At 37.1% G+C, this 27,679-nt stretch overlaps 2 protein-coding genes across 3 annotated transcripts in view; one reads left to right on the forward strand and one right to left on the reverse strand.

Annotated features, from left to right (window-relative positions):
* SREK1IP1 (SREK1 interacting protein 1) overlaps positions 1-17,704 on the forward strand; it is a 55,362-nt gene extending 37,658 nt beyond the window's left edge. For both annotated transcript variants that reach the window (XM_007445642.1, XM_007445641.1), the window contains 2 exons: positions 14,694-14,766; positions 17,515-17,704. In XM_007445642.1, coding sequence (XP_007445704.1) covers positions 14,694-14,766; positions 17,515-17,704 — 263 coding nt within the window. The remainder of the gene's footprint in view (positions 1-14,693; positions 14,767-17,514) is intronic.
* Positions 17,705-23,804: 6,100 nt separating this feature from the next.
* The window catches only part of SHISAL2B (shisa like 2B), a 19,076-nt gene continuing 15,201 nt past the window's right edge, over positions 23,805-27,679 (reverse strand). Inside the window, exon 3 of the mRNA XM_007445643.1 lies at positions 23,805-23,993. Within this exon, the coding sequence (XP_007445705.1) occupies positions 23,869-23,993 (125 nt within the window). The 3' untranslated portion in view covers positions 23,805-23,868. The remainder of the gene's footprint in view (positions 23,994-27,679) is intronic.

Here is a 27,679-nt window from a genome sequence, read left to right on the forward strand (position 1 = left end):
CACATTCCCACCAGCAGTGCAAGAGTGTTCCCTTTTCTCCACACTGTCTCCAGCATTTATTGTTTCTAGATTTTTAGATGTTGGCCATTCTGACTGGTGTGAGATGATATCTCATTGTAGTTTTGATTTGCATTTCTCTAATGATTAATGATGTTGAGCATTCTTTCATGTGTTTGTTGGCAGTCTGTATATCTTCTTTGGAGAAATGTCTATTTAGCCCTTCTGCCTATTTTTGGATTGGGTTATTTTTTTTTTGTTATTGAGCTGTATGAGCTGCTTATAAATTTTGGAGATTAATCCTTTGTCAGTTGCTTCATTTACAAATATTTTCTCCCATTCTGAGGGTTGTCTTTTGGTCTTGTTTATGGTTTCCTTTTGCTGTGCAAAAGCTTTGAAGTTTCATTACGTCCCATTTGATTATTTTTATTTCCATTCCCTAGGAGGTGGGTCAAAAAGGATCTTGCTGTGATTTATGTCATAGATGTTCTGCCTATGTTTTCCTCTAAGAGTCTGATAGTTTCTAGCCTTACATTTAGGTCTTTAATCCATTTTGAGCTTATTTTTGTGTATGGTGTTAGGGAGTGTTCTAATTGCATTCTTTTACATGGAGCTCTCCAGTTTTCCTAGCACCACTTATTGAAGAGGCTGTCCTTTCTCCACTGTCCTGGCTCCTTTATCAAAGATAAGGTGACCATATGTGCATGTGTTTATCTCTGGGCTTTATATCCTGTTCCATTGATCTATATTTCTGTTTTTGTACCAGTACCATACTGTCTTGATTACTGTAGCTTTGTAGTATAGTCTGAAGTCAGGGAGCCTGATTCCTCCAGCTCCGTTTTTCTTTCTCAAGATTGCTTTGGCTATGCGGGGTCTTTTGTGTTTGCATACAAATTGTGAGTTTTTTTGTTCTAGTTCTGTGAAAAATGCCAGTGGTAGTTTGATAAGGATTGCATTGACTATGTAGATTGCTTTGGGTAGTAGAGTCATTTTCACAATGTTGATTCTTCCAATCCAAAAACATGGTATATCTCTCCATCTATTTGTATCATCTTTAATTTCTTTCATCAGTGTCTTATAATTTTCTGCATACAGGTCTTTTGTCTCCTTAGGTAGGTTTATTCCTAGATATTTTATTCTTTTTGTTGCAATGGTAAATGGGAGTGTTTTCTTGATTTCACTTTCAGATTTTTCATCATTAGTGTATAGGAATGCCAGAGATTTCTCTGCATTAATTTTGTATCCTGATACTTTACCAAATTCATTGATTAGCTCTAGTAGCTTTCCGGTAGCATCTTTAGGATTCTTTATGTATAGTATCATGTCATGTGCAAACAGTGACAGCTTTACTTCTTCTTTTCCAATTTGGATTCCTTTTATTTCTTTTTCTTCACTGATTGCTGTGGCTAAAACTTCCAAAACTATGTTGAATGATAGTGGTGAGAGTGGGCAGCCTTGTCTTGTTCCTGATCTTAGTGGAAATGCTTTCAGATTTTCACCATTGGACAATGTTGGCTGTGGGTTTGTCATATATGGCCTTTATTCTGTTGAGGAAAGTTCCCTCTATGCCTACTTTCTGCAGGGCTCTTATCATAAATGCATGTTGAATTTTGTTGAAAGCTTTCTCTGCATCTATTGAGATGATTATATGGTTTTTCTCCTTCAATTTGTTAATATGGTATATCACATTGATTGATTTACATATATTGAAGAATCCTTGCATTCCTGGAATAAACCCCACTTGATCATGGTGTATGATCCTTTTAATGTGCTGTTGGATTCTGTTTGCTAGTATTTTGTTGAGAATTTTTGCATCTATGTTCATCAGTGATATTGCCCTGTAGTCTTCTTTCCTTGTGACATCCTTGTCTGGTTTTGGTATCAGGGTGGCCTCATAGAATGAGTTTGGGAGTGTTCCTCCCTCTGCTATATTTTGGAAGAGTTTGAGTTTGAGAAGAATAGGTGTTAGCTCTTCTCTAAATGTTTGATAGAATTTGCCTGTGAAGCCATCTGGTCCTGGGCTTTTGTTTGTTGGAAGATTTTTAATCACAGTTTCAATTTCAGTGCTTGTGATTGGTCTGTTCATATTTTCTATTTCTTCCTGATTCAGTCTTGGCAGTTTGTGCATTTCTAAGAATTTGTCCATTTCTTCCAGATTGTCCATTTTATTGGCATAGAGTTGCTTGTAGTAATCCCTCATGATTTTTTGTATTTCTGCAGTGTCAGTTGTTACTTCTCCTTTTTCATTTCTGATTCTATTGATTTGAGTCTTCTCCCTTATTTTCTTGATGAGTCTGGCTAATGGTTTATCAATTTTGTTTATCTTCTCAAAGAACCAGCTTTTAGTTTTATTGATCTTTGCTATTGTTTCCTTCATTTCTTTTTCATTTATTTCTGATCTGATTTTTATGATTTCTTTCCTTCTGCTAACTCTGGGGTTTTTTTGTTCTTCTTTCTCTAATTGCTTTAGGTGCAAGGTTAGTTTGTTTATTCGAGATGTTTCCTGTTTCTTAAGGTGGGCTTGTATTGCTATAAACTTTCCTCTTAGAGCTGCTTTTGCTGCATCCCATAGGTTTTGGGTCATCGTGTCTCCATTGTCATTAGTTTCTAGGTATTTTTGGATTTCCTCTTTGATTTCTTCAGTGATCACTTTGTTATTAAGTAGTGTATTGTTTAGCCTCCATGTGTTTGTATTTTTTGCAGATCTTTTCCTGTAATTGATATCTAGTCTCAGAGCTTTGTGGTTGGAAAAGATATTTGATACGATTTCAGTATTTTTAAATTGACCAAGGCTTGATTTGTGACCCAAGATATGATCTCTCCTGGAGAATGTTCCATGAGCACTTGAGAAAAATGTGTATTCTGTTGTTTTTGGATCGAATGTCCTATAAATATCAATTAAGTCCATCTTGTTTAATGTCTCATTTAAAGCTTGTGTTTCCTTATTTATTTTCAATTTGGATGATCTGTCCATTGGTGAAAGTGGGGTGTTAAAGTCCCCTACTATGAATGTCGATTTCCCCTTTTATGGCTGTTAGCATTTGCCTTATGTACTGAGGTGCTCCTATGTGGGTGCATAAATATTGACAATTGTTAAATCTTCTTCTTGGATTGATCCCTTGATCATTATTTAGTGTCCTTCTTTGTCTCTTGTAATAGTCTTTATTTTAAAGTCTATTTTGTCTGATATGGGAATTGCTACTCCAGCTGTCTTTTGGTTTCCATTTGCATGATTTGCATGGAATATCTTTTTCCATCCCCTTACTTTCAGTCTGTATGTGTCTCTAGGTCTGAAGTGGGTCTCTTGTAGACAGCATATATATGGGTCTTGTTTTTGTATCCATTCAGCCAATCTGTGTCTTTTGGTGGGAGCATTTAGTCCATTTACATTTAAGGTAATTATCGATATGTATGTTCCTATTCCCATTTTCTTAATTGTTTTGGGTTCGTTATTATAGGACTTTTCCTTCTCTTGTGTTTTTGTCTAGAGCAGTTCCTTTAGCATTTGTTGTAAAGCTGGTTTGGTGGTGCTGAACTCTCTCAGCTTTTGCTTGTCTGTAAAGGTTTTAATTTCTCCATCAAATCTGAATGAGATCCTTGCTGGGTAGAGTAATCTTGGTTGCAGGTTTTTCTCCTTCATCACTTTCAGTATGTCCTGCCACTCCCTTCTGGCTTGTAGAGTTTCTGCTGAGAGATCAGCTGTTAACCTTATGGGGATTCCCTTGTGTGTTATTTGTTGTTTTTCCCTTGCTGCTTTTAATATGCTTTCTTTGTATTTAGTTTTTGACAGTTTGATTAATATGTGTCTTGGCGTATTTCTCCTTGAATTTATCCTGTATGGGACTCTCTGTGCTTCCTGGACTTGATTAACTATTTCCTTTCCCATATTAGGGAAGTTTTCAACTATAATCTCTTCAAATATTTTCTCAGTCCCTTTCTTTTTCTCTTCTTCTTCTGGAACCCCTATAATTCGAATGTTGGTGCGTTTAATGTTGTCCCAGAGGTCTCTGAGACTGTCCTCAGTTCTTTTCATTCTTTTTTCTTTATTCTGCTCTGCAGTAGTTATTTCCACTATTTTATCTTCCAGGTCACTTATCCGTTCTTCTGCCTCATTTATTCTGCTATTGATCCCATCTAGAGTATTTTTCATTTCATTTATTGTGTTGTTCATCATTGTCTGTTTCATCTTTATTTCTTCTAGGTCCTTGTTAACTGTTTCTTGCATTTTGTCCATTCTATTTCCAAGATTTTGGATCATCTTTACTATCATTATTCTGAACTCTTTTTCAGGTAGACTGCCTATTTCCTCTTCATTTGTTAGGTCTGGTGGGTTTTTATCTTGCTCCTTCATCTGCTGTGTGTTTTTCTGTCTTCTCATTTTGCTTATCTTACTGTGATTGGGTTCACCTTTTTGCAGGCTGCAAGTTCGTAGCTCCCGTTGTTTTTGATGTCTGTCTCCAGTGGCTAAGGTTGGTTCAGTGGGTTGTGTAGGCTTCCTGGTGGAGGGGACTAGTGCCTGTGTTGTGGTGTATGAGGCTGGATCTTGTCTCTCTAGTGGGCAGGTCCACGTCTGGTGGTGTGTTTTGGGGTGTCTGTGGACTTATTATGATTTTAGGCAGCCTTTCTGCTAATGGGTGGGGTTGTGTTCCTGTCTTGCTAGTTGTTTGGCATAGGGTGTCCAGCACTGTAGCTTGCTGGTCGTTGAGTGAAGCTGGGTGCTGGTGTTGAGATGGATATCTCTGGGAGATTTTCGCCATTTGATATTATGTGGAGCTGGGAGGTCTCTTGTCGACCAGTGTCCTGAAGTTGGCTCTCCCATCTCAGAGGCACAGCCCTGACTCCTGGCTGCAGCACCAAAAGCCTTTCATCCACATGGCTTAGAATAAAAGGGAGACAAAGTAGAATGCAAGGAAGAAAGGAAGGAAGGAAGAAAGAGAAAGAAAGAAAGAGAGAAAGAGAAAGAAAGAAAGAAAAAGAAAGAAAGAGAAAGAAAAGAAAGAAAGGGAAAGAGAAAGGAAGGAGGGAGGGAGGGAGGAGGGAAGGAAAGAAAGAAAGAAGGTAAAATAAAGTTATTAGAATAAAAAATAAGTAGTAAAATAAAATTTTTTTAAAAGAAAAAGAAAAAACGAACGGATAGAACCCTAGTACACATGGTGGAAGCAAAGCTATACAGACAAAATCTCACACAGAAGCATACACATACAAAAGAGGAAAATGGGAAAAAATCATAAATCTTGCTCTCAAAGTCCACCTCCTCAATTTGGGATGATTCATTGTCTATTCATGTATTCCACAGATGCAGGGTACATCAAGTTGATTGTGGAGCTTTAATCCGCTGCTTCTGAGGCTCCTGGGAGGGATTTCCCTTTCTCTTCTTCGTTGTAACAGCTCCCAGGGGCTCAGCTTTGGATTTGGTCCCGCCTCTGCATGTAGGTCACCGGAGGGCGTCTGTTCTTCGCTCAGACGGGACAGGGTTAAAGGAGCAGCTGCTTCGGGGACTCTGGCTCACTCAGGCCCGGGGGAGGGAGGGGAGTGCGGGGCGAGCCTTTGGCGGCAGAGGCCGGCGTGACGTTACAGCAGCCTGAGGCGCGCCGTGCGTTCTCCCGGGGATGTTGTTCCTGGATCCCGAGACCCTGGCAGTGGCGGGCTGCACAGGTTCCCCAAAAGGGGGGTGTGGATAGTAACCTGTGCCCGCACACAGGCGTCTTGGTGGCGGCAGCAGCAACCTTAGCGTCTCATGCCCGTCTCTGGGGTCCGCGCTGTTAGCCGCGGCTCGCGCCCGTCTCTGGAGCGCCTTTAAGCAGCGCTCTTAATCCCCTCTCCTCGCGCACCAGGAAACAAAGAGGGAAGAAAAAGTCTCTTGCCTCTTCGGCAGGTCCAGACTCTTCCCCGGACTCCCTCCCGGCTAGCTGTGGTGCACTAAACCCCTGCAGGCTGTGTTCACGCCGCCAACCCCAGTCCTCTCCCTTCGCTCCGACCAAAGCCCGAGCCTCAGCTCGCAGCCCCGCCCGCCCCGGCGGGTGAGCAGACAAGCCTCTCAGGCTGGTGAGTGCCGGTCGGCATGGATCCTCTGTGCAGGAATCTCCCCGCTTTGCCCTCCGCACCCCTGTTGCTGTGCTTTCCTCCGCGGCTCCGATGCTTTCCCCCTCCACCCACAGTCTCCGCCTGCGAAGGGGCTTCCTAGTGTGTGGAAACCTTTCCTCCTTCACAGCCCCCTCCCACTGGTGCAGGTACCGACCCTATCCTTTTGTCTCTGTTTATTCTTCTTTCTTTGACCCTACCCAGGTACGTGGGGATTTTCTTGCGTTTTGGGAGGTCTGAGGTCTTCTGCCCGCATTCAGTAGGTGTTCTGTAGGAGTTATTCCACGTGTAGTATTTCTGGTGTATCTGCGGGGAGGAAGGTGATCTCTGCGTCTTACCCTTCGCCATCTTCCCCTCGTTAGATACTAGTCCTTTTTTAGATGCCTGGTTTGCAAATATTTATCCCAATATGTAGCTTTTCTTTTCATCCTCTTAATAGGTGTTTCACAGAACAATAGTTTTTTAATTTTGATAAAGTCCAATTTATTAATTTTTCCTCTTATAGATTCTGCTTTGGTTTCAAGTGTAACTCTTTGCCTGTCTCTTGGTCTCCTTTACTTTTTTCTAAAGTTTTTATAGTTTTATATTTTACATTAGGTCCATCATCCATTTGATTTGATTATTGTATAAAATGTGAAACTTAGAGCACTTAGTATTTTGCTTGAGAATGACCAGTTGTTCCAGTACTGTTTATTGAAAGGCTGTCTTTCTTCCATTGAATTGCTTTTGTGCTCTTGCCAAAAGTAAGTTGGTCCTATTTGTGTGGGTTTGTTTCTGGGTTGTCTATAATGTTCCATTGATCTATGTATCTATCCCGCCACCCCGTTTTGATTAATGTAGCTATATAATAAGTCTCAAAGTTGGAGGGACTGATTTTTTTTCTACTTTATTCTTCTTTTTCAAAATTGTTTCAACTATTCTAGTTTCTTTTCCCTTCCATATAAATTTTAGAATAATGTTTATATCTACAAAGTATCTTGCTTGGATTTTGATAGGCATTGCCTTAAACATGTTTATCAATTTGGGGAGAATTGACACCTTTACTATGTTGAGTATTCCAACCCATGAATCCAATATGTCTCTCTGTTTATTTAAATCTTTGATTTCTTTTCTCAGCATGGTGTAGTTTTAGGATTATACCTATAAATTTTTTTTTGGAAAAATTGTAAATTTTTTTTTCCCTTCATTGTCTGCATGTTCATTACAAGTATATAGAAATACAAATGACTTTATGTTTATCTTTTATCTTTGCTAAACTCACTGATTAGTTCTAGGAGTTTTTGGTAGATTCTTTGGAATTTTCTGTGTAAACCATCATGTCATCTGCAAATAGGAACAGTTTTATTTCTTTCGTTTTGATCTGTAAGCCTTTTGTTTTCCTTTCTTGATTTATTGCTATGGCTAGAACTTATAGCACTATGTTGAAAAAGAGCAGTGAGAGATGAATTCTTACCTGGATTCCAGTCCTAGGGGACAAAACCATACAGACCTTAATGGTTAGCTGTAAGTTTTTTTGGTAGCTGCTCTTTATCAAGTTGAGGAAGTTTCCCTCTATTCCTATTTTTAAAGAGTTTTTACCATGAATGGGTGTCAGATTTTTGCCAAATGCATTTTCTGCATCAGTTGATATGATCCTACAATTTTTCTTCTTTAGCCTCTTAATAGAGTGGATTGCATTAATTGATTTTTGAATATTCAACCAGCCTTGCATCCCTTGAATAAATCACACTTGGTCACAATGTATAACTTTTTTTAATTTTTTTTTTATTTATTTATTTTTTGCTGTACGCGGACCTCTCACTGTTGTGGCCTCTCCTGTTGCGGAGCACAGGCTCCGGACGCGCAGGCTCAGCGGCCATGGCTCACGGGCCTAGCCGCTCCACGGCATGTGGGGTCTTCCCGGACGGGGCACGAACCCGTGTCCCCTGCATTGGCAGGCGGACTCTCAACCACTGCGTGACCAGGGAAGCCCTAGATTCTGTTAATTTATGGTGTTGTTGAGTTCTTCTATATCCTTGCTAACTTTATGTGTAGTTTCTGTCAGTTGCTGAGGAAAGGATGTTGAAGTCTCCAGCTATCATGGATTTGTCTGTTTCTCCCTTCAGGTCTATGGTTTTTGCTTCATGTATTTTTCAGCTCTGTTGTTTGGTGCATACACACTTAGGATTGCTATGTCTTCTTAGTGGGTTGAAACCTTTATTGTTATATAATGCCTGTCTCTCTCACTGGTTATTTTCTTTGTTCTAAAGTCTGTTTTATCTGGTATTAATATAGCCATTCTAGCTTTCCTTTGATGTTTGTGTTACATCTCCATTTCTGTCCTTTTGCTTTCAGTGTGCCTATATCATTATATTTGAGGTGAGAGCCTTATAGACAGCATGTAGATGAGTCATATTTCTCAATCCACTCTGCCAATTTCATTGGTATTCTTTTGAAGTTTAATGTAATTATATGTTAGGGCTTAAGTCTGCCATTTTATTATTTGTTTTCTGATTATTCTGTTTTTTATTTCTCTGTTCTTTTTTTCCCCTACCTTTCTGTGGGTTCCCATGGAGTATTTTTTTAGGATTGTCTGTAGTGCTTTGATTTCACTATAGTGTCACTTGAACACTTGTACAGTTCCATTTTGATGTTTCTATAGTGTCTTTGAATATATCCATAGTGTTTAAATTTTTTTCTGTAGTGTTCTGTATAACATTTTCAGTGGTTACTCTAGGTATTACCTTATGTATACATAATTTAGCATAATCTACTGGTGTTGTCATTTTACTAGTTCAAGTGAAATGTAGAAACCTAACCTCTATGTACTTTTACCCTCTCCCATTTATAGTCATCCTCATTATGTTCTCTACATACACATAGAACCGCATCAGACCCTGTTATAGTTTTTGCTTCCACCCTCAAACAAAATTTAGAAATTCAAAAGAAAGAAGGCCTGTTGCACCCATATTTTTGCTTACTGTGTTCTTTCTTCCTGATGTTACAGCATTTCCTTTCCTTTAGATAACTTCCTGTAGCCGTTCTTTTGGGGAATGTCTGCTGGTGACAGATTCTTTTAGTTTTCCTTTATCTGAGAACATCTTGATTTCTTTTCATTTTTTTTAACATCTTTATTGGAGTATAATTGCTTTACAATGGTGTGTTAGTTTCTGCTTTATAACGAAATGAATCAGTTATACATATACATATATCCCCATATCTCTTCCCTCTTGCCTCTCCCTCCCTCCCACCCTCCCTATCCTACCCATCCAGGTGGTCACAAAGCACCGAGCTGATCTCCCTGTGCTATGCGGCTGCTTCCCACTAGCTATCTGTTTTACATTTGGTAGTGTATATATGTCCATGCCTCTCTCTCACTTCGCCCCAGCTTACCCATCCCCCTCCCCATATCCTCAAGTCCATTCTCTAGTAGGTCTGTGTCTTTATTCCCGTCTTGCCCCTAGGTTCTTCATGACCATTTTTCTTTTTTTTAGATTCCATATATATATGTTAGCATACAGTATTTGTTTTTCTCTTTCTGACTTACTTCACTCTGTATGACAGACTCTCGGTCCAACCACCTCACTACAAATAACTCAATTTCGTCTCTTTTATGGCTGAGTAATATTCCATTGTATATATGTGCCACATCTTGTTTATCCATTCATCTGTTGATGGACACTTAGTTTGCTTCTATTGTAAATAGACCTGCAGTGAACATTGTGGTACATGACTCTTTTTGAATTATGGTTTTCTTGGGGTATATGCCCAGTGGTGGGATTTCTGGGTCGTATGAAGGTTCTATTTTTAGTTTTTTAAGGAACCTCCATAATGTTCTCCATAGTGGCTGTAGCAATTTACATTCCCACCAACAGTGCAAGAGGGTTCCCTTTCTCCACACCCTCTCCAGCTTTATTGTTTGTAGATTTTTTGATGATGGCCATTCTGACTTGTGTGAGATGATATCTCATTATAGTTTTGATTTGCATTTCTCTAATGATTAATAATGTTGAGCATTCTTTCATGTGTTTGTTGGCAATCTGTATGTCTTCTTTGGAGAAATGTCTATTTAGGTCTTCTGCCCATTTTTGGATTGGATTGTTTGTTTTTTTTGATACTGAGCTGCATGAGCTGCTTGTAAATTTTGGAGATTAATCCTTTGTCAGTTGCTTCATTTACAAATATTTTCTCCCATTCTGAGGGTTGTCTTTTCATCTTGTTTATGGTTTCCTTTGCTGTGCAAAAGCTTTGAAGTTTCATTAGGTCCCATTTGTTTATTTTTGTTTTTATTTCCATTTCTCTAGGAGGTGTGTCAAAAAGGATCTTGCTGTGATTTATGTCATGGAGTGTTCTGCCTATGTTTTCCTCTAAGAGTTAGATAGTGTCTGGCCTTACATTTAGGTCTTTAATCCATTTTGAGTTTGTTTTTGTGTATGGTGTTAGGGAGTGTTCTAATTGCATTCTTTTACATGTAGCTCCTCAGTTTTCTCAGCCCCACTTGTTGAAGAGGCTGTCTTTTCTCCACTGTATATTCTTGCCTCCTTTATCAAAGATAAGGTGACCATATGTGGGTGGGTTTATCTCTGGGCTTTATATCCTGTCCCATTGATCTATATTTCTGTTTTTGTACCAGTACCATACGGTCTTAATTACTGTAGCTTTGTAGTATAGTCTGAAGTCAGGAAGCCTGATTCCTCCAGCTCCGTTTTTCTTTCTCAAGATTGCTTTGGCTATGCGGGGTCTTTTGTGTTTGCATACAAATTGTGAGTTTTTTTGTTCTAGTTCTGTGAAAAATGCCAGTGGTAGTTTGATAAGGATTGCATTGACTATGTAGATTGCTTTGGGTAGTAGAGTCATTTTCACAATGTTGATTCTTCCAATCCAAAAACATGGTATATCTCTCCATCTATTTGTATCATCTTTAATTTCTTTCATCAGTGTCTTATAATTTTCTGCATACAGGTCTTTTGTCTCCTTAGGTAGGTTTATTCCTAGATATTTTATTCTTTTTGTTGCAATGGTAAATGGGAGTGTTTTCTTGATTTCACTTTCAGATTTTTCATCATTAGTGTATAGGAATGCCAGAGATTTCTGTGCATTAGTTTTGTATCCTGCTACTTTACCAAATTCATTGATTAGCTCTAGTAGTTTTCTGGTAGCATCTTTAGGATTCTCTATGTGTAGTATAGTGTCATGTGCAAACAGTGACAGCTTTACTTCTTCTTTTCCGATTTGGATTCCTTTTATTTCTTTTTCTTCTCTGATTGCTGTGGCTAAGACTTCCAAAACTATGTTGAATGATAGTGGTGAGAGTGGGCAACCTTGTCTTGTTCCTGATCTTAGTGGAAATGGTTTCAGTTTTTCACCATTGAGGATGATGTTGGCTGTGGATTTGTCATATATGGCCTTTATTATGTTGAGGTAGGTTCCCTCTATGCTTACTTTCTGGAGAGTTTTTATCGTAAATGGGTGTTGAATTTTGTCAAAAGCTTTCTCTGCATCTATTGAGATGATTATATGGTTTTTCTCCTTCAATTTGTTAATATGGTGTATCACATTGATTTGCTTATATTGAAGAAACCTTGCATCCCTGGGGTAAACCCCACTTAATCATTGTGTATGATCCTTTTAATGTGCTGTTGGATTCTGTTTGCTAGTATTTTGTTGAGGATTTTTGCATCTCTGTCCATCAGTGTTATTGGCCTGTAGTTTTCTTTCTTTGTGACATCTTTGTCTCGTTTTGTTATCAGGGTGATGGTGGCCTTGTAGCATGAGTTTGAGAGTATTCCTCCCTCTGCTGTATTTTGGAAGAGTTTGAGAAGGATGGGTGTTAGCTGTTCTCGAAACGTTTGATAGAATTTGCCTGTGAAGCCATCTGTCTCTTCATTTTTGAAGAATATTTTCACTGGGTAGAGGATTCCAGCATTCCACTTCATTCTGGCTTCCATCTTTTCTGATAAGAAATGTGCTTTCATTCTAATTGTTTTGCTTCTATAAGTAACATATCATTTTTCTCTGACTGCTTTCAATATTTTTTCTTTGTCATTAGTTTTCAGAAGCTTAATTACGATGTGTCTTGATATGAATTTCTTTGAGTTTATTTTGAATTTGTAGGTTTATGTCTCTTACCAAATTCAGGAAGTTTTCAGCAATTATTTCTTCAAGCACCTTTTTTTTTAGCCTTCTTTATCCTTGCTTTGCAGGACTCTAATGACATAAATATTAGCTCTTTTGCTGTTTTCCCACAGGTTTCTGAAGCTCTGTTCTTTTTAAGTCTTTTTTCTCTGCATCATTCAGATAGGGTGATTTATATTGTTTTGTCTTCCTGTTCAGTGATTATTTCCTCTTTGTTTCCATTCTGCTCTTGAGCCCTTCCACTGAGTTTTTTATTTCAGTTTATTGTATTTTTAGTTCTAAAATTTCTATTTGTTTCTTCTTGGATTTTTTGTAAATTAATTAATTTATTTGTTTTTATTTTTGGCCGTGTTGGGTCTTTGTTGCTGTGTGAGGGCTTTCTCTAGTTGCAACGAGCAGGGGCTAGTCTTTGTTGCAATGCACAGTCTTCTCATTGTCATGGCTTCTCTTGTTGTGGAGCATGGGCTCTAGGTGTGCGGGCTTCAGTAGTTGTGACACGTGGGCTCTAGAGCACAGGCTTAGTATTTGTGGCACATGGGCTTAGTTGCTCTGTGGCTTGTGGGATCTTCCCGGACCACGGATCGAACCTGTGTCCCCTGCATTGGCGGGCAGATTCTTAACCACTGAGTCACCAGGGAAGCCCTCTTCTTTGGATTTTTTTATTTCTTTGGGGATTTCTGTTTTTTCATTTGTTTCAAGCATTTTCATAGTTGCCCATTGAAGCATTTTTATGATGGCTGCATTGAAATCTTTTTCAGATAATTCTAATATTTCTGTCATTGTGGTGTTGTCATCTATTGTTTAATTTTGTATTCAATTAGAGGTCTTTCTGGTTCTTCATTTGATGATTTCTTTTCAGTTGAAATTTAGACATATATAAAACTCTGGATTTTCTTTAAACCTTTTGTTTCATCTGGTTTTCTCTGGTACCACTCCAGAAGGAAAATTGAGGATGCCAGCTTGTTCCTTCCAGATGAAAATAGAAGTTCAGTTTCACCACTCAGCCTCCACCAAAACCTAAGGTGGACATGGCTTCTTGTTACTGCTGGGTGAAGGTCGGAATTTCAGCTCCCTGTGTGGTGCCCCCTGACACCATGGTGAGAGTAGTCTTGTTACCACTGGGTGACAGTGAAAGCACTGACTTTTGTTAGGTCTCTTCTGATAATCCTTAAGCATGGAGGGGAGGAGTGCCTCATTACTGCTGGGTAGGGTTGGAAGTCCAGGCTCCTTGCGTGGTCTCCACTGACACTGTTAATGGAGGTCTTATTACTGCTCAGTGGGGATGAAAGTTTGGCTCACCACTTAAACTTCTCAGGAAGGGGGATTGAGATATCTCATCACAGACTCACGGGGGGAAGTCTGTGTTCTTCACTCAGCCTTTGGTAACATGGGTGGGGGTGGTGCCCCATTTTTTTCCATGGTGTTTGGCTGGAAATGGCAGTTATTATCTAAAAGTTTCCTGTCACTAGGCTGTCCCTTTCTTGGTCCTTTGGCTAGAGAGAGCAGGCTATTGTTGGGGTATTTTTGTCTGCACCTGTTGATATTGCCAGGTTGCCGGCTTCTTCAGCTGTAAGTCTGGGCTATATAAAGCAAAAAGAAATTTCAGGGAACTCAGCACTGTGTCGTTTTCTGGATTTCAAGATCCCTAGCTAGTGTCTGTCTTTCCACCTTTTACAGTCTTCTTATGCTTGTTTTTGTAATGTCTGGGGTTTGTAGTTATATTTAATGGGAGGAATAGGAGAAGTACATCTACTTCATCTTCCTAGAAGCAGAAGTTCAATTGATTTTTGACAGAGGTGAAAAGGCAGTTATGTATAGAAAGAATAGTCTTTTCAGCAAATGGTGTTAGAATAAAAGAATATCAAAAAAAGTGTTAAGTGAAAGAAATAAGTTGGAAAATATGTATTATATGCCACAATCCATTTTTCAAATGAAATAAAAACTTGGGACTTACATGTAATTATGTTTGTACAAGTGAATGTTTGTGTGTATTTGGTTATGTATAGAGAAAGCCTAGAAGAATACACACCAAATTGTGTATTTAATAAACAAGATAGAGAATAGTATGTATTCTCTCCTTCCGAGATACCAACGACATAAATATTAGATGTGGTTATTGTCCCATGACCCTAAGATTTCATGATCCTAATTTTGCTTGGAAAAGAAGATTTTTTAAATTATACATGATTGTATTGTTTCATTTCTTAAGGCCTGGAATAGTACCCACCAAACTGTCGACACTGATTTGCTTTAGGAATTAGAAATGAAATATTTGAATTTTTTAATGTACTTAGTAGATTTGAAATCTGTATTAAAAGCATATAGTACTTTTTTAATGTTTTTAATGAGTAAAAATAATCAAGAAAGGGGACATTGTTACAAAAAAAATGCAGTATCCTAACAGTGAAATTCACCAACCAACAACCAAAATCAAAACATGCATACATACCATATTAGTATATAAACTGATGGTGACCTGATTCTTTCCCCTCAACACACAGGAATAAATGAAGAAGAGGAGAAGAAAAAAGCAAAAAGCAAAGAGAAAATCAAGTTGAAAAAAAAAAGGAAAAGGTATTTTTTTAACATTTTTTTTTAAAAAGCAGGACTATGGATCTAGATGGATTATAAAATTTTATTTTTCATGTTATAGTCCAGTTAATTTAATATTATCTTAATGAAAGTTAGGTGTTCAGTTGTTTCAGTAAAATAACAAAATCCTTCATGTCAGGAATCAAAAATAAAGTCAGCACTCAGCCACCTTAAATTTTCTTTTTTGGAGCAAATCAAGGTATAAATAAATAACAGCCCCACCTGCTTCTTTTTTTTTTTTTTTTTTTACATCTTTATTAGAGTATAATTGCTTTACAATGGTGTGTTAGTTTCTGCTTTATAACAAAGTGAATCAGTTATACATATACACATGTTCCCATCTCTTCCCTCTTGCATCTCCCTCCCTTCCACCCTCCCTATCCCACCTCTCCAGGCGGTCACAAAGCACTGAGCTGATCTCCCTGTGCTATGTGGCTGCTTCCCACTAGCTATCTACCTTACATTTGGTAGTGTATATATGTCCATGCCTCTCTCTTGCTTTGTCACAGCTTACCCTTCCCCCTCCCCATATCCTCAAGTCCATTCTCTAGTAGGTCTGTGTCTTTATTCCTGTCTTACCCCTAGGTTCTTCATGACATTTCCGCCTGCTTCTATTATGTATTCTATTTGTATTCTAGAATTTTTAAGTTTTAGAACATCAGTTAAGTTTTTAATTGGACGTATGTCTAAATTCTTCACATATATATTTTGTCCTCATATGTATGAATTTGGAGCTTAAATATTTGTATTCTCAAAATATCATTGTCATGGCTAAGAAATTAATTTATTAATAGGATTTATGTACTCATTTGTCATGCTAAAAATACCTTCAGATCTTTCAGAATTCTCATCAGCCACCTACGAATTTTTACTATCAACTCTTTTAACAAGAACTGGTTAAAGAAATTGATCAAAAGACTTAAGAGGCAGCTTCTTCCTTGGTTCATGAGTGCACTTTCATTTACACTAGAATAAACATGTACATATAGACACTTTTTAGGGCATTTAGCAGGTAGTAATATCTAGCTTGGACCTTAGTTCTCTGACAGTAGGTTCTGCACATCAGGTGTTGTCACTTTGTAGTTTTTATAGAGCATGTAATATATACATTCTAACACCCTCAGCTACTTTATAAATTGGAAAAGTTAACTTACTTTCAGGTGTTGGGAGTTAATAATGTTTAAGAAGTAACACAGGAAGGTAGAGCTCAGTGTATCGTGTAGTCTGATGAGTGTATTGTTTAATCATTTGCATTAGCACAGCATGTGGATCGCTTACAGGAGAAGTGAGATTTTCTGTTTTCTTCCAAATTTTCATGTACTGGTTTTAGAGTAACATATCATTTACTCAAGCCTCTCTACCTTGGTCCTCACCCACCTCAGACAGGGCCTGAAATTAAAAGAACTTTTCTAAGTACACTTAGCAAAGGTAACACCACCTGATGTGGTTGCTCTGCCAAAGTGTAACATTCTGCCTTAAAGAGAACCCAGGTCCAGAAAGCCAAAGAAAAAAGTGCAGGCAGAGAAGCAGCGCTGGTTAGAATGTAGAGGTCAAGCAGGTCTTTAAACAGGAAAGTAGGCAAGAGTTGAGAAAAAGAGTTGAAGAAAGTGCAAGAGAATACGTGAGAAAATAAGCTCAGGAGATGGCCAGAGTCTGAGAAGATGGACAAAAAAGAGGAAAGAACACAATGTTACAGAAACGGGGGAGGCTGAGAGTCCCTGATCAAGGAAGGCAGTCAAGGAATTCGCACAGTGAGTCACTCTACAGACACAACCTTGTAGTCTCATGTGTTTACTTTGCCTTCTATTGTATGTCTTTTAGGTTTTCTTAGTTTGGGTTTTAACTTCTAATGTTTAGATTACTCAGCTATCTCTGGGATGCCTTTTAGGTTTTAAATTAACTCAGTTTCTGTTCAGTCACACATATTTGGGGTCTGGATATTGTTGCACATCTTTTTATACGTCTCTTAAGAGAGATGGGTTTTTTGTTCGTTTTTTATTATTTTTCATTAGAGGAAAGAATTCTACAGTTTATTTTCCCAATTTAGTATTCGAGTAATATAAAAAGAATAAAGTATAATGATGTTATTCTCATTCATTTATATAGAGTATACATTTAAAAGCATTCTTTCTGTAACTAGTGAAAATTATTTCAGAATGCAAGTGTTCATCTGTATCACTCTGCATGTAAAAGAATCAAGTACTTTAACTTGAAAAATAAAATAAAACAAAAGTGCTTTTATCTTGCTAATTTTCAGCTTTCATTCATTTATACGGAGATACAACTGTAGCCCTTTTTATATAATTGTATCCTTTGTGGCTCTTTTAAGAGAATATGGGAACAAGTTATTATATACACAAGTGAATTGTGTATATAATGAGGGTTGGTAAATGCCATTTTTCTTTGCCTTATAAGAAAGATTTTGAAGGGTACACAGGATGAAAAACAGAATCACAGAAAAATTGTTTCACCCTTACTGAATTTAAAACTCATAACTAGAACTGAGCAGAATAGAGACATTTGTTTTGTTAGTTTCTCTGGCTAAGTGGCAAAAACTCTGAATACCGTATTTTAAGAGAATACAAATATATAAAGCATATTTTGTTTGAATTCCTTTATATTTATACTCCTACCTTACTCCAAGAAGGATTTAAGGCAGTTCAGATTCCATTTAAATGTACCCATCAACCATAAATACAATTATCAGTCAGCATGCATTATTACTCATAGGTCTTATTCATCCAGTTCCACTGAAGAGGACACTTCAAAACAAAAGAAACAAAGATATCAGAAGAAAGAAAAGAAAAAAGAGAAAAAGAGTAAGTCAAAAAAGGGGAAGCATCACAAAAAGGACAAAAAGAAGAGAAAAAAAGAAAAACATTCCTCTGCCCCTAATAATTCTGAAATCTCCAAAAAGTAACTGAGACTTTGGCCTGAACCATTAAATTTAAAAATTTGGTTTTGAAAATTATTAGACTTTCCTTGAAATTTGCTATATAATTATGCTTTGCAATAAATTACAGCCTTTTCCATATAGACATTTTTTCATATATGGGGCCATTACTGTCTGGCAGTATTTTATTGTACTATGATTATTGACTATTGAATCAGTCTTATTACTTGATAGCCATGCCCCAAGTATGGATATTTGTGCAACAAAACTCATCGTTTTTTGTATTCCTCTGTGTGTGTGTCTGGCTAGTGTTATTACTTCATAAGTTGATTGTAAATGGCTTTACTCCAGTCAACACAGGCAATCTACTTAGCAGTTAATGAGTACTGCTGAATTAAGTGTCCACCTTCCAGTGTTAAAGTGAGGTAGGGGATAATGCTTTGTGCTTGACACTGAAAAATTTCATAGCTTTATATCCTATGATAATGTATAATGAGAGTGAAGTTTTTCACTGTTGTTTTTAAATCTTGGCTTTTTTTGGATGTCACAGGAGATGAAGCTGCTTTATTGGTCTTGACTAGAACTTTTAAATGAATGGCATCAGCAGGGAGATGATAATGAAAGGAGATGAAGCTGCTTTATTGGTCTTGACTAGAACTTTTAAATGAATGGCATCAGCAGGAAGATGATAATGAAAGTATTTATAACAAAATTTCACTGTTTTTTGAGATGCAGAGTTTCTAGTACCTGCCTCCTTGGTTTTTGTAACAAAATATTTCTTCCTTGCTTAAAAAGACAAGTCTAGTTCAGCTTACTTGTAGGTCTCATAGAGATGATGCTGTGTTGGGCAGGATTTTTAAGATAGACTCCTGGGTTGTTTTACAAATATGCCATATTGGCATGTCTTAAAGAGATACCTCAAACACAGAACTTTTTATTTAGGAGGATAACAGCTAAATCTTCATTAGAGCTGATTTTTATTGTATTCAGTATGTAAATTTTATGATGCTTGTTTCTATGAGTAATGTGGAAATTTTTTATAAATGTGAACATATATATATGTATTTGTCTGAAATAATTTGTAGTTTTGAAGCAGGTTTCCACTGAATTTATGTTTTCATAAATGACTAGTTTGAGGTGTTTCTCTCTTTGACTTCAATCATAAACCTCAGGAGCAGTGACAAAAATTTAGGATTAAGAATTTTATTCTGTACTTTTTAAAATTTAAGAGTCAGGGAGTTACATCATGAAAGCCTTTATATAACAATGGAAATTTTATATGAGTTAGCATTTTCAAACACACAGTTGTAGATATAAATGTTTCTGCATTTTTTTAATTTCTCAATGATACTTGGATATCCCTTATGTCCAATAAGTTAAATACTTATTGCAGCAGCATCGAAAGTCAACTAGTTATCATGGTACAGCACCAAAGATTGTAAGTACCTCACTGTGGTGCAGTTATAAATTTTCAAATTGGTAGCCTACAGACATGGCTGCAGGTGAATTCATTATGATGAAATCAGGTAAGTACACATAACCTCACAGGCTGGAAAGGTGTACTGATTCTTCCTTCACCCAGCACTCCTATCTGGCATGACCTCAGTACGACTGGGAGAGCCTCATAACTCCTCTTAGCATATGCTTACCTTGTGCAGATTCTAGGGAAGCTACATCCATATCCCTTTTCTAACATTACAGCCATGGAAGTGCTCACACTTGTAGCTTTTCCATAACCTAACTTAGTCCTATGGCCTCCTTAAAAAGAAATCCTTTTGTTTAAATAGCTTAGTCAGTTATTTGGAGAGAAACACAGAGCTATGAGGTTTTTAAGGGTTTGTTTTGCCTTTGCTGTAGTTTATGTATTTTTGAAAACTATATTTTATGAAAATTACAATCCTTTGGTTATCAATATGAAAAAAATAAGTAAAAATACTTTAAAAAATTATTAGAAAATGCTACATGCAAATGTATGGTCTCATCCTATTGAGTGTGTAACATGGTTAAAAATGATAATTGTAGTGACACAAGAGTTGATCCAGATATTTGTAAGTTTTACTTCTGTTAGTTGTAGAGATAATAAGTTGGCTCATCAGATTTGTTATCTGAATGCTGAGACAATCAGTGGCTCAGGAGAGTTATATAAAATTCAGGCCTCATTAACTAATAAGAGTTGACAAATTAAAAGATTTTAACGTTCAGTAATTTTTTTCCCCAGAAAAAACTCTTGGAATTATTCTTGAGTAAATTTCCCATAGTCTGAGAATAGTTTATGAAAGATCTCATCTGAATAAAATTCATTTATTTTTACTAAAGTAATTTTCTTCTGAAGTGACCTTGTTATTATTATTGGGTTTGGATGCAAATCTCACTAATATATTGTAGGAGGAAATTAGTGACATTTCCTCTCAGGCAATATGTAGCATAAGGAAAACTGAACTTAATAGTAAAAATCCAAAAGTCCTAGTTGTCTGTGCTTCCATTGAAGGGGCAGGGGTTCAATCCCTGGTCGGGGAACTAAGATCCCTCATGCCGCACGGTGGCCAAAAACACAAGTCCTAGTCGTTCTGGCTACCTGTGTGACCTTCAACAAAGTAATTTACCTTCACTGGGCCTTGGTGTCTTTCATCTATAAAATATTGTACCAAATTATCTCTGAGATCCCTTCTAGTTCTTAATATATATGATTATCAATACTTCAAATAATATTATTTTAGAAATTATTTTCATTTAAAATATAAATTATAGTCATTTATAAATTGTTACAGATAAGCAGGTAGCATTCTGTAAACTATAAAAGTTGAATTTATTAATATAACTGTTAAACACATGTTACTTCTTTAAGCAGATAATTGGTATTTGGTTCATATCCTTACCACCCAGTGTATGTTATTTTCATTAGATGCAGACAGAATTTATGTTTAGATTTGTATCTGTAACCTGATTATCTGAATACTTTGAGACTATTGCTTTTAGGCTGATGGACCTACGCCCCATACAGTTCCGTATTTCTTTTCTCCATATCTTCTGTTGGCTAAAACTTCTCAGAGGGATCCCCAGTTCTTCATACTTAATACATATCTGTTTACATCTTTGGTTCTTTGAGGCTAAAACATCAATGAGTAAAACAACTGTATGTGTCTGTATTTATGACTCATTCTGTCTAAAATTACATAGGCCTAGGTTACCTTCAATTAAACTAGATTGAAGAGTTATCAATAATAGTCTTGTTAAATGCCATTGAGTCCTTTCTTCAGTAAACATTTACTGAGTGCCTAGCATGGCAAACACTGTTAAATACCAGGGATACGGAGATAAGATACATTTGCTTTCCTGAAAGGAATTCACAGTTTAGTTGGAGAAACAGCAGAACTCATCATTAGGTATTAAGTGCAGTAACTGGGTTTATAGAAACACACAGAAGTACCTAACATAGTCTGGAGAAGTTAGAAGAGGGTACCTAAAAAACGTAATGCCTGCAGTGCATTTTGATTGAGGATGAGAGTGGGAGTTGACAGAATGAGTACTGTGAACAAAGCCCACAATAGAAAAAGCTGGGGCGTGTGTGTCAAGAATTATAAGCCCTTTGTGGGGCAGGAGTGGTAAGAATTGAGACCACCATTCTAAGTTCTTAGGTACAAGAGAAGGAGGTTTTATGTTCCATGTTTGGGAACTTGGACTTTATCTGTAACCAAGAGACGCCATTAGAGAGTTTTAAGGAAAGAAATGACTTTTATTGAGGTTTGGTTTCATCCACTTTATAATCCAATCCCACAGTTTTTAAAGGATGAAATCAGTCTCATTAAAAGCCCACATAGAAAATAATTTGAATCTTTGATATTCTATTATCTGATCTCTTATTCTAGGCCCACTTTTCTAAGTTCTGATTTCTAAAAATTACAGTCTTCTGAAAAGCTACTATATTCTTTATCAGACCCATCCCCAGAATTACCTGCAAATGTACATAATTTGAAATGTGTTTTGCTTTTAATTTTATTTTAGGTTATTTTTGACTGACAGAATATATTGTGTTGTTATGTTAGTATTTTCTGTCGATATAAATCATTTAAAATATATTTTTCAATGCAGACTGTCATAATTTGGTAAGGCTTCTTTTAATATTTTTAATATTGATTTGACTATTTTAATATTTAAATCAATATTATGAAGTGCAACTGCTTCAAAGTCACAGTGACACACACTAGCTGGTCTACTAGATAGCCCTGTTGCTCTCCCCCAGGTTTCCTGGCTTGGCAGGGAGTGCTCCACAGATTCCAACTGATACTAAGTGCTGAGACTCAATTTTCCTGGGCAGTTGGCATCCAAGAACAGTAGGGTTTGTTATGCCAGCTCAATGATAATTTCACTTGCGAAGCCCAGGATCTTCAGACCTCACTTGTCTCCTCCCAACTCCTCTAAAATTTTGCAGAGCGCCAGAGAATTGGGTTGCCTCATGTAGAGCACAGCCCATGATGCATGCAGCCATGCCCAGCCCCAGTTTGCCCATCCCACAGGTTGGGAAGAGTCTGGGGAACCAGGAGCATTTTGCTGGCCCTGAGTCTCTAAGTTTCCTGCTTCTTGTCTGGCCTCTGCTCTTCCCCTTGAGCAACAAAAGTAGACTTACCAGTGCCTTAACTAACTTTCTCAACCTAGATTTTCACCTGAGGCAACATCTAATTAGTAATATAATTATTAATATCTGTGTATCAAGATAGCCAATTTTATGGGATTTTTTTTTATCAGAGCTGGATAAAAGATCAAGAAGTACCCACACTTTATGTGCTTTCACAAAAATAGATGAAAATTCTTTGCTTTTATGACCACATAAAATGTCATTTTTGTAAAGGAAACGTTTCAACTTTCAGACTTCACACACACTCTGAGCAATTTTAATATTTAAACATTGGCAAAACTGTGCTCTTTTTGAATGTGAAATCCAACATTGGCAGTAGGATGTTGCAATAATGATCTGGAACTATGCTGTCAGTGTAGCCACATGTGGCTATTGAAATTTAGATTAATTAAATGAAAATGTGTCTCTTCAGTTGCACTAGCCACATTTCAAGTGCTGAGTAGCCACATGTGACTAGTGGCTACCATGCCAGACAGTGCAAATATAGAAAGAACATTTCCATCATCACAGAAACCTCTACTGGACAGCGCTGGAATCCCCAGTTCTTAGTAGAAATTTTGACAGGCTAATGGTCAAAAGTTTCTAACCCTGAGCTTTGCATGCCTGAGAGCCATAAGGCATTCCTTTCTTTTCCCCCAGCAGACCAGAGAAGCTGTAACTGGCACATTTTGAAAGGCTAGTCTTCCAACTACAGAAACTTTGTACAACACGGTAGATGTATTCAGCAGAGCCAGCCTAAAATTAATTTTTTTTTCCTATCGAATTCCATTATAGGACCAGGTCTGTGTTCTTATAATAGAAATCACACTTATGAATAAAAATCTTTTAAAACAATTTTAATTTGCAGAAACTGTAGTTTTATTTCTAGATGTCTAAGTGATACCACTGCAGTAGCCTTAGGTGGGACCAGAGAACTAACTTGTTTGTTTTATAACTTTCATTCTAGAAATTCCTTAGGAACTTTATCAGTGAATGATTTTTGTTATGGTTATCCCTTGCAGAAAATATTTATCATGCAGATTATACATAGTGATACATTTTGTTATTGAATGTTAGTTTTTATAAAGGCAATAATGCAGCAAATCCCCTAAAAAAAGGCATGGGTTGATTTCTAAGAGACTTAAGAACACACCACTTCTCGTTCATAAGGCCACCCCCCGAGATTTACCTATCTAGTACCATCTCTTATAAAAATAACTGCCTCGAGGTGTGAGAAACTTGTGAAGTGCTGGTAATGTGACATAAACTTCTCATTGTTCTTCACTGACATAGGTGTGCTTATCTTGTTATTGATAAATTCTATAATTTCTCCTGAAGTATTAACATAATTTCATGTAATGTAGAAACATCTTAATTAGCAAAAGTAAACTTCTGCACATGGAAATCTATCAGAAACCTTAGTGGGTGTTTAATAAATTAATTGAATGATCAAAACTGCAGCTGTGTCTTGCTTTGTGCATGGTGAGTTTTTGAAAAGTATTATTACGAACTGTATTTGAAGTGAACTCTTTATTTTTGTTGCTCCATCTCTCCAGTGAGCTTTTACAACACAGGATATTTAACAGTAAGCAGTGTTGATTTGTCTCATATCCATTGTTTTCTCTTGAATTATATCATCAGCTTCATAGAATGTTTCATTTGTTGAATTTGAACTGGGGGCTTTGGTTTTTCTATTTGAGCTGCCTGCAAATACACAAAACAAAATGAAATAATTATTTGAAATTATGACATCAAATCTTACTTTAAAATTTGTCCTTAAAGAAATAAACGTTTTAGGAATGTTGGAAATATGATGTCCTAAAGACCTTATGGATGAGTGAGAATTGAATCATTTCAAAGTTCTTTTTGAGCATTTTCTCCTGAAAGTCAAATAAGGGAAATATTCAGTAACAGAAGTAAGGATTTCATTTCCATGCTTACCTTTCTTTCTCCACACTTCCACGGAGGAGAAACTACACATTTGGTCAGAAGGTAACAATTTCTGGGTTGCTTAATCAAAGTGTGACTGTCCTTATGCGTAAAGGGAACAAAACTAAAATCGATCATAATAATTTACAACAGTCTTAAGGCTTTGCCATTATAATCAATTGAGATGTAACATTTAAAAAGAGCATGTTCATCCCACAATCCCATTCACTCGTTCTATATAAATGAGTCCAAAATGCACAAGGGTAGAGGAATGTGGATATTTGTTCATCAGAAGTTAGACTAACAAGCTCATAGCAAAGAAATGGATTATTAATCAATGAATGATGTTAGAAAAATTAAGTGTGAAAATAATGTCATATATTTCACCAATATATACAAATTTAAATATATTTAAATAATTTTATAATTATGTAAAAGCAGTGCAAGAAATCACAGATGTTACTAATAACCCCCTGTTGCTAAACCCACAGTTCAGCTCACAAGCCACATCTTATTTGACCTATCAGCAGCATTTTCTTTCTTGGCTTCCCAGATGCCACCCTTCCTTGACTCACTCCTGTGTCACCATTGCTCCTTTTCCATCTTTCTTGTTGGTCCCTTTTCCTCTCCCAAGCATCTTAGGCTGATTAGTCCCACAGTTTTTAATACCATCTCTGCTGATGACTCCCAGATATGTATCTCTAACCCACACCTCTCCTGAACTCCAGACTCAACTTGCCATCTCCACTTGGATATCTAGTAGACATCTCCAACTTAGTCCAAAACTGATATTTGGATCATTCCCAGGAAAAAAAAAAAAAGCCCAATCCACTTACAGTCTTCCTCTTCTCAATTGCCGGCAACTTCCATGTGTTCAGTTGCTCAGGACAAAAACCTCTGTCAGCCTTGGTTCCTCTTCCCTCAACCCCACCACCAATTTATCTGATAGCCTGTTGACTACATTTTTTAAAACACATCCAAAATCAGACCACCTTCACTGCTACCACTGTTCTATTTTCAGCACAACACTCAGAGTGATCCTTTGAAACATAAGTCAAAGTGTGTCCTGTGCAAAGAACCCTCCATTTCACCCAAGTCTTTATAATGGCCTACATGTACACACACACACACACACACACACACACACACACACACACACACACACACACCATTAATCTCCCTGACTTCATCTTTTTCTACTTCATCCTCTCGTTCACTCCAACCTCTTTGATCAAACATTTCAGGCATGTTCCAGCCACAGGGCCTTTGCACTGGCTGTTCACTCTGTCTGGCATGCTCTTCCCTAAGATTGTCTGCAGGGTAACTCCCTAATTTCCAATCCTTGCTCAGAAGTCACCTTTTCAATGGGACCTAAACACTGTATTTAAAATTGCAACCTACATTCCCCCCACCCCACCCCCAATCCCTTTGCTCTCCAGTTTTTCCCATAGCATTTATTTTATAATATAATGTACCTTTTTATTATGTTTATTATCTGTCTCCTCTCACTAAAATGTAAGCACCACATGCCAGAGATCTTTTACTATATTTTTTATTGATGATGCAGAAGAATTGCATTGTACATAGCTAATGTTCAATAAATTTGTTGAGTGAAATGATAAGATTGAAAGTGTGAAATAGTAAAAACTTTAAAGCTGTAGATTGCAAAAACAAGATTGAAAGCCAACTGGGAAGAAATGTTTAGAACACATGATTCATGTCTAACATATAACCAGAATTTACATATCAATATGTAAGACATTAACACCTCTTAGTCAGTAAAGAGATGGGCAAAAGATCTACTGAATCTCCAATCTTACTAGTCAGAAAGAAATGTAAATTCAAAAGGTAATTACCATTTTTCATATCTCAATTAGGAACAGATGAAATCTTTCTTGGCTAAGAGTAATTTATTTTACCGTCACAAAAATTCAGAAGAAAAGAAATAAAGCCATATATCGTACCACTCAAGGCTCCACATTTTAAACAAGATACTTTTAATATTAGCCCAGAGAATAATGCCATGCATGTTTCAGGTCTATGGGCAAGATCTAGGAGCTGTAGTGAGACATCATCCTTCAAGACTTATCAATAATATTACCCCTTTGAGTGTTGGTCTGTGAAATCAACCCATAGTGGGAGATGTCCTCCTTGGCCCTAGAAAGCAGGGCCAGTGGGATGGCATGATGGGAGTGTAAACTGGTACATTTATTTTTAAGTCTGGAGTGTTCCTACCTTGTGAGTTTTGCATGAAATTCCCAAGGAAACCATAAGAGATGAGCTCTAAAACTTATATATAAAGATATTCACTGATTCTTCCCAATACCAAAAAAATGTAAGTACCCTAAATTTATAATAGGGAAAGTGCTAAATTATCATGCATAAGTATGATGCAGCCATTTAATCTGAAAAAGTGATTTCCAAGAAATTTTTAATTACATCGAAAATGCTCAGAATACAATGTTAAGTGAGAAAAGATGCAAAAGTATCAGCAATACAGTTATAGTTAATACTTTCATAATGTTTCCTCAGAGCATTTACTATCAGCTTCTCTCTGCTTAAAATTCTTTAGGATCAAATCTTAATTTCTTGGTTAGGCTGAGGATGAGCCCTACTTCCCTCTCCTGGCTCAGCTCACCCCATTCCCTTCCTGGTACTTGGCATTTCAGACATACAGAAATACTGACTGACAGGCTCCCCAGACTTGCCCTGCTCTCTTGCTCTCTCTCTGCCCCAAGACTTTGCATACTTCCAGCTGCCTGATATCCCTAGCTCTCTAATCTTTGCTTGAAAAACTCTTATTTGTCCTTTAGGTTTTGGAAAATCTGCTCCAAACCTACCTAAGGGGAAGGGGGACTCACTAGCCAAGACGTTTCACTATTAGAAGTAGCTTTCCGCTACTTTTTTGCCATCTAGTCTCTCTTCTTATATGAATATCACTCTTTTTCACTTTTTTTCTTTAGATAAGTCTAAGCCTCACCTTTAAGTGTGTTCATACTGCCTGGCTTTGCCCATTTATAACTAATTGTATAGACTGCTTTCTAGAGTCACTGAGGACATCCCTCACTATGGGTGGTTTTCATAGATCAACACTAAAAGGAGCAATATTATTGATAAGTTTTGAAGGATGATGTCTCACTACAGCTCCCAGATCTTGCCCATAGGCCTGAAACATGTGTGGCATTATTCTCTGGGCTAATCTTAAAAGTATCATAATTTTAAAATGTAGGGCCTAGAGTGGTACAATATATGGCTTTATTTCATTACATCTGAACTCTTTTGTTGTTAAATTAATGTTCTACTTCTAAACATCCAATCATAATGTTTTGACTATGTAATTTGATTTTTAAACAAAAACAACAAAAAGTTAATTTGTTGTAGGCACAACATTTTCTAGCCTGGCAAGTAGCTCTTTGCCCAGTCAGCAAGCAAAATTGTTTAAGATAAATGTAGTAGGGAAA

This window comes from Lipotes vexillifer, unplaced genomic scaffold, assembly GCF_000442215.2.
Source record: "Lipotes vexillifer unplaced genomic scaffold, Lipotes_vexillifer_v1.1 scaffold563, whole genome shotgun sequence".
NCBI lineage: Eukaryota > Metazoa > Chordata > Mammalia > Artiodactyla > Lipotidae > Lipotes > Lipotes vexillifer.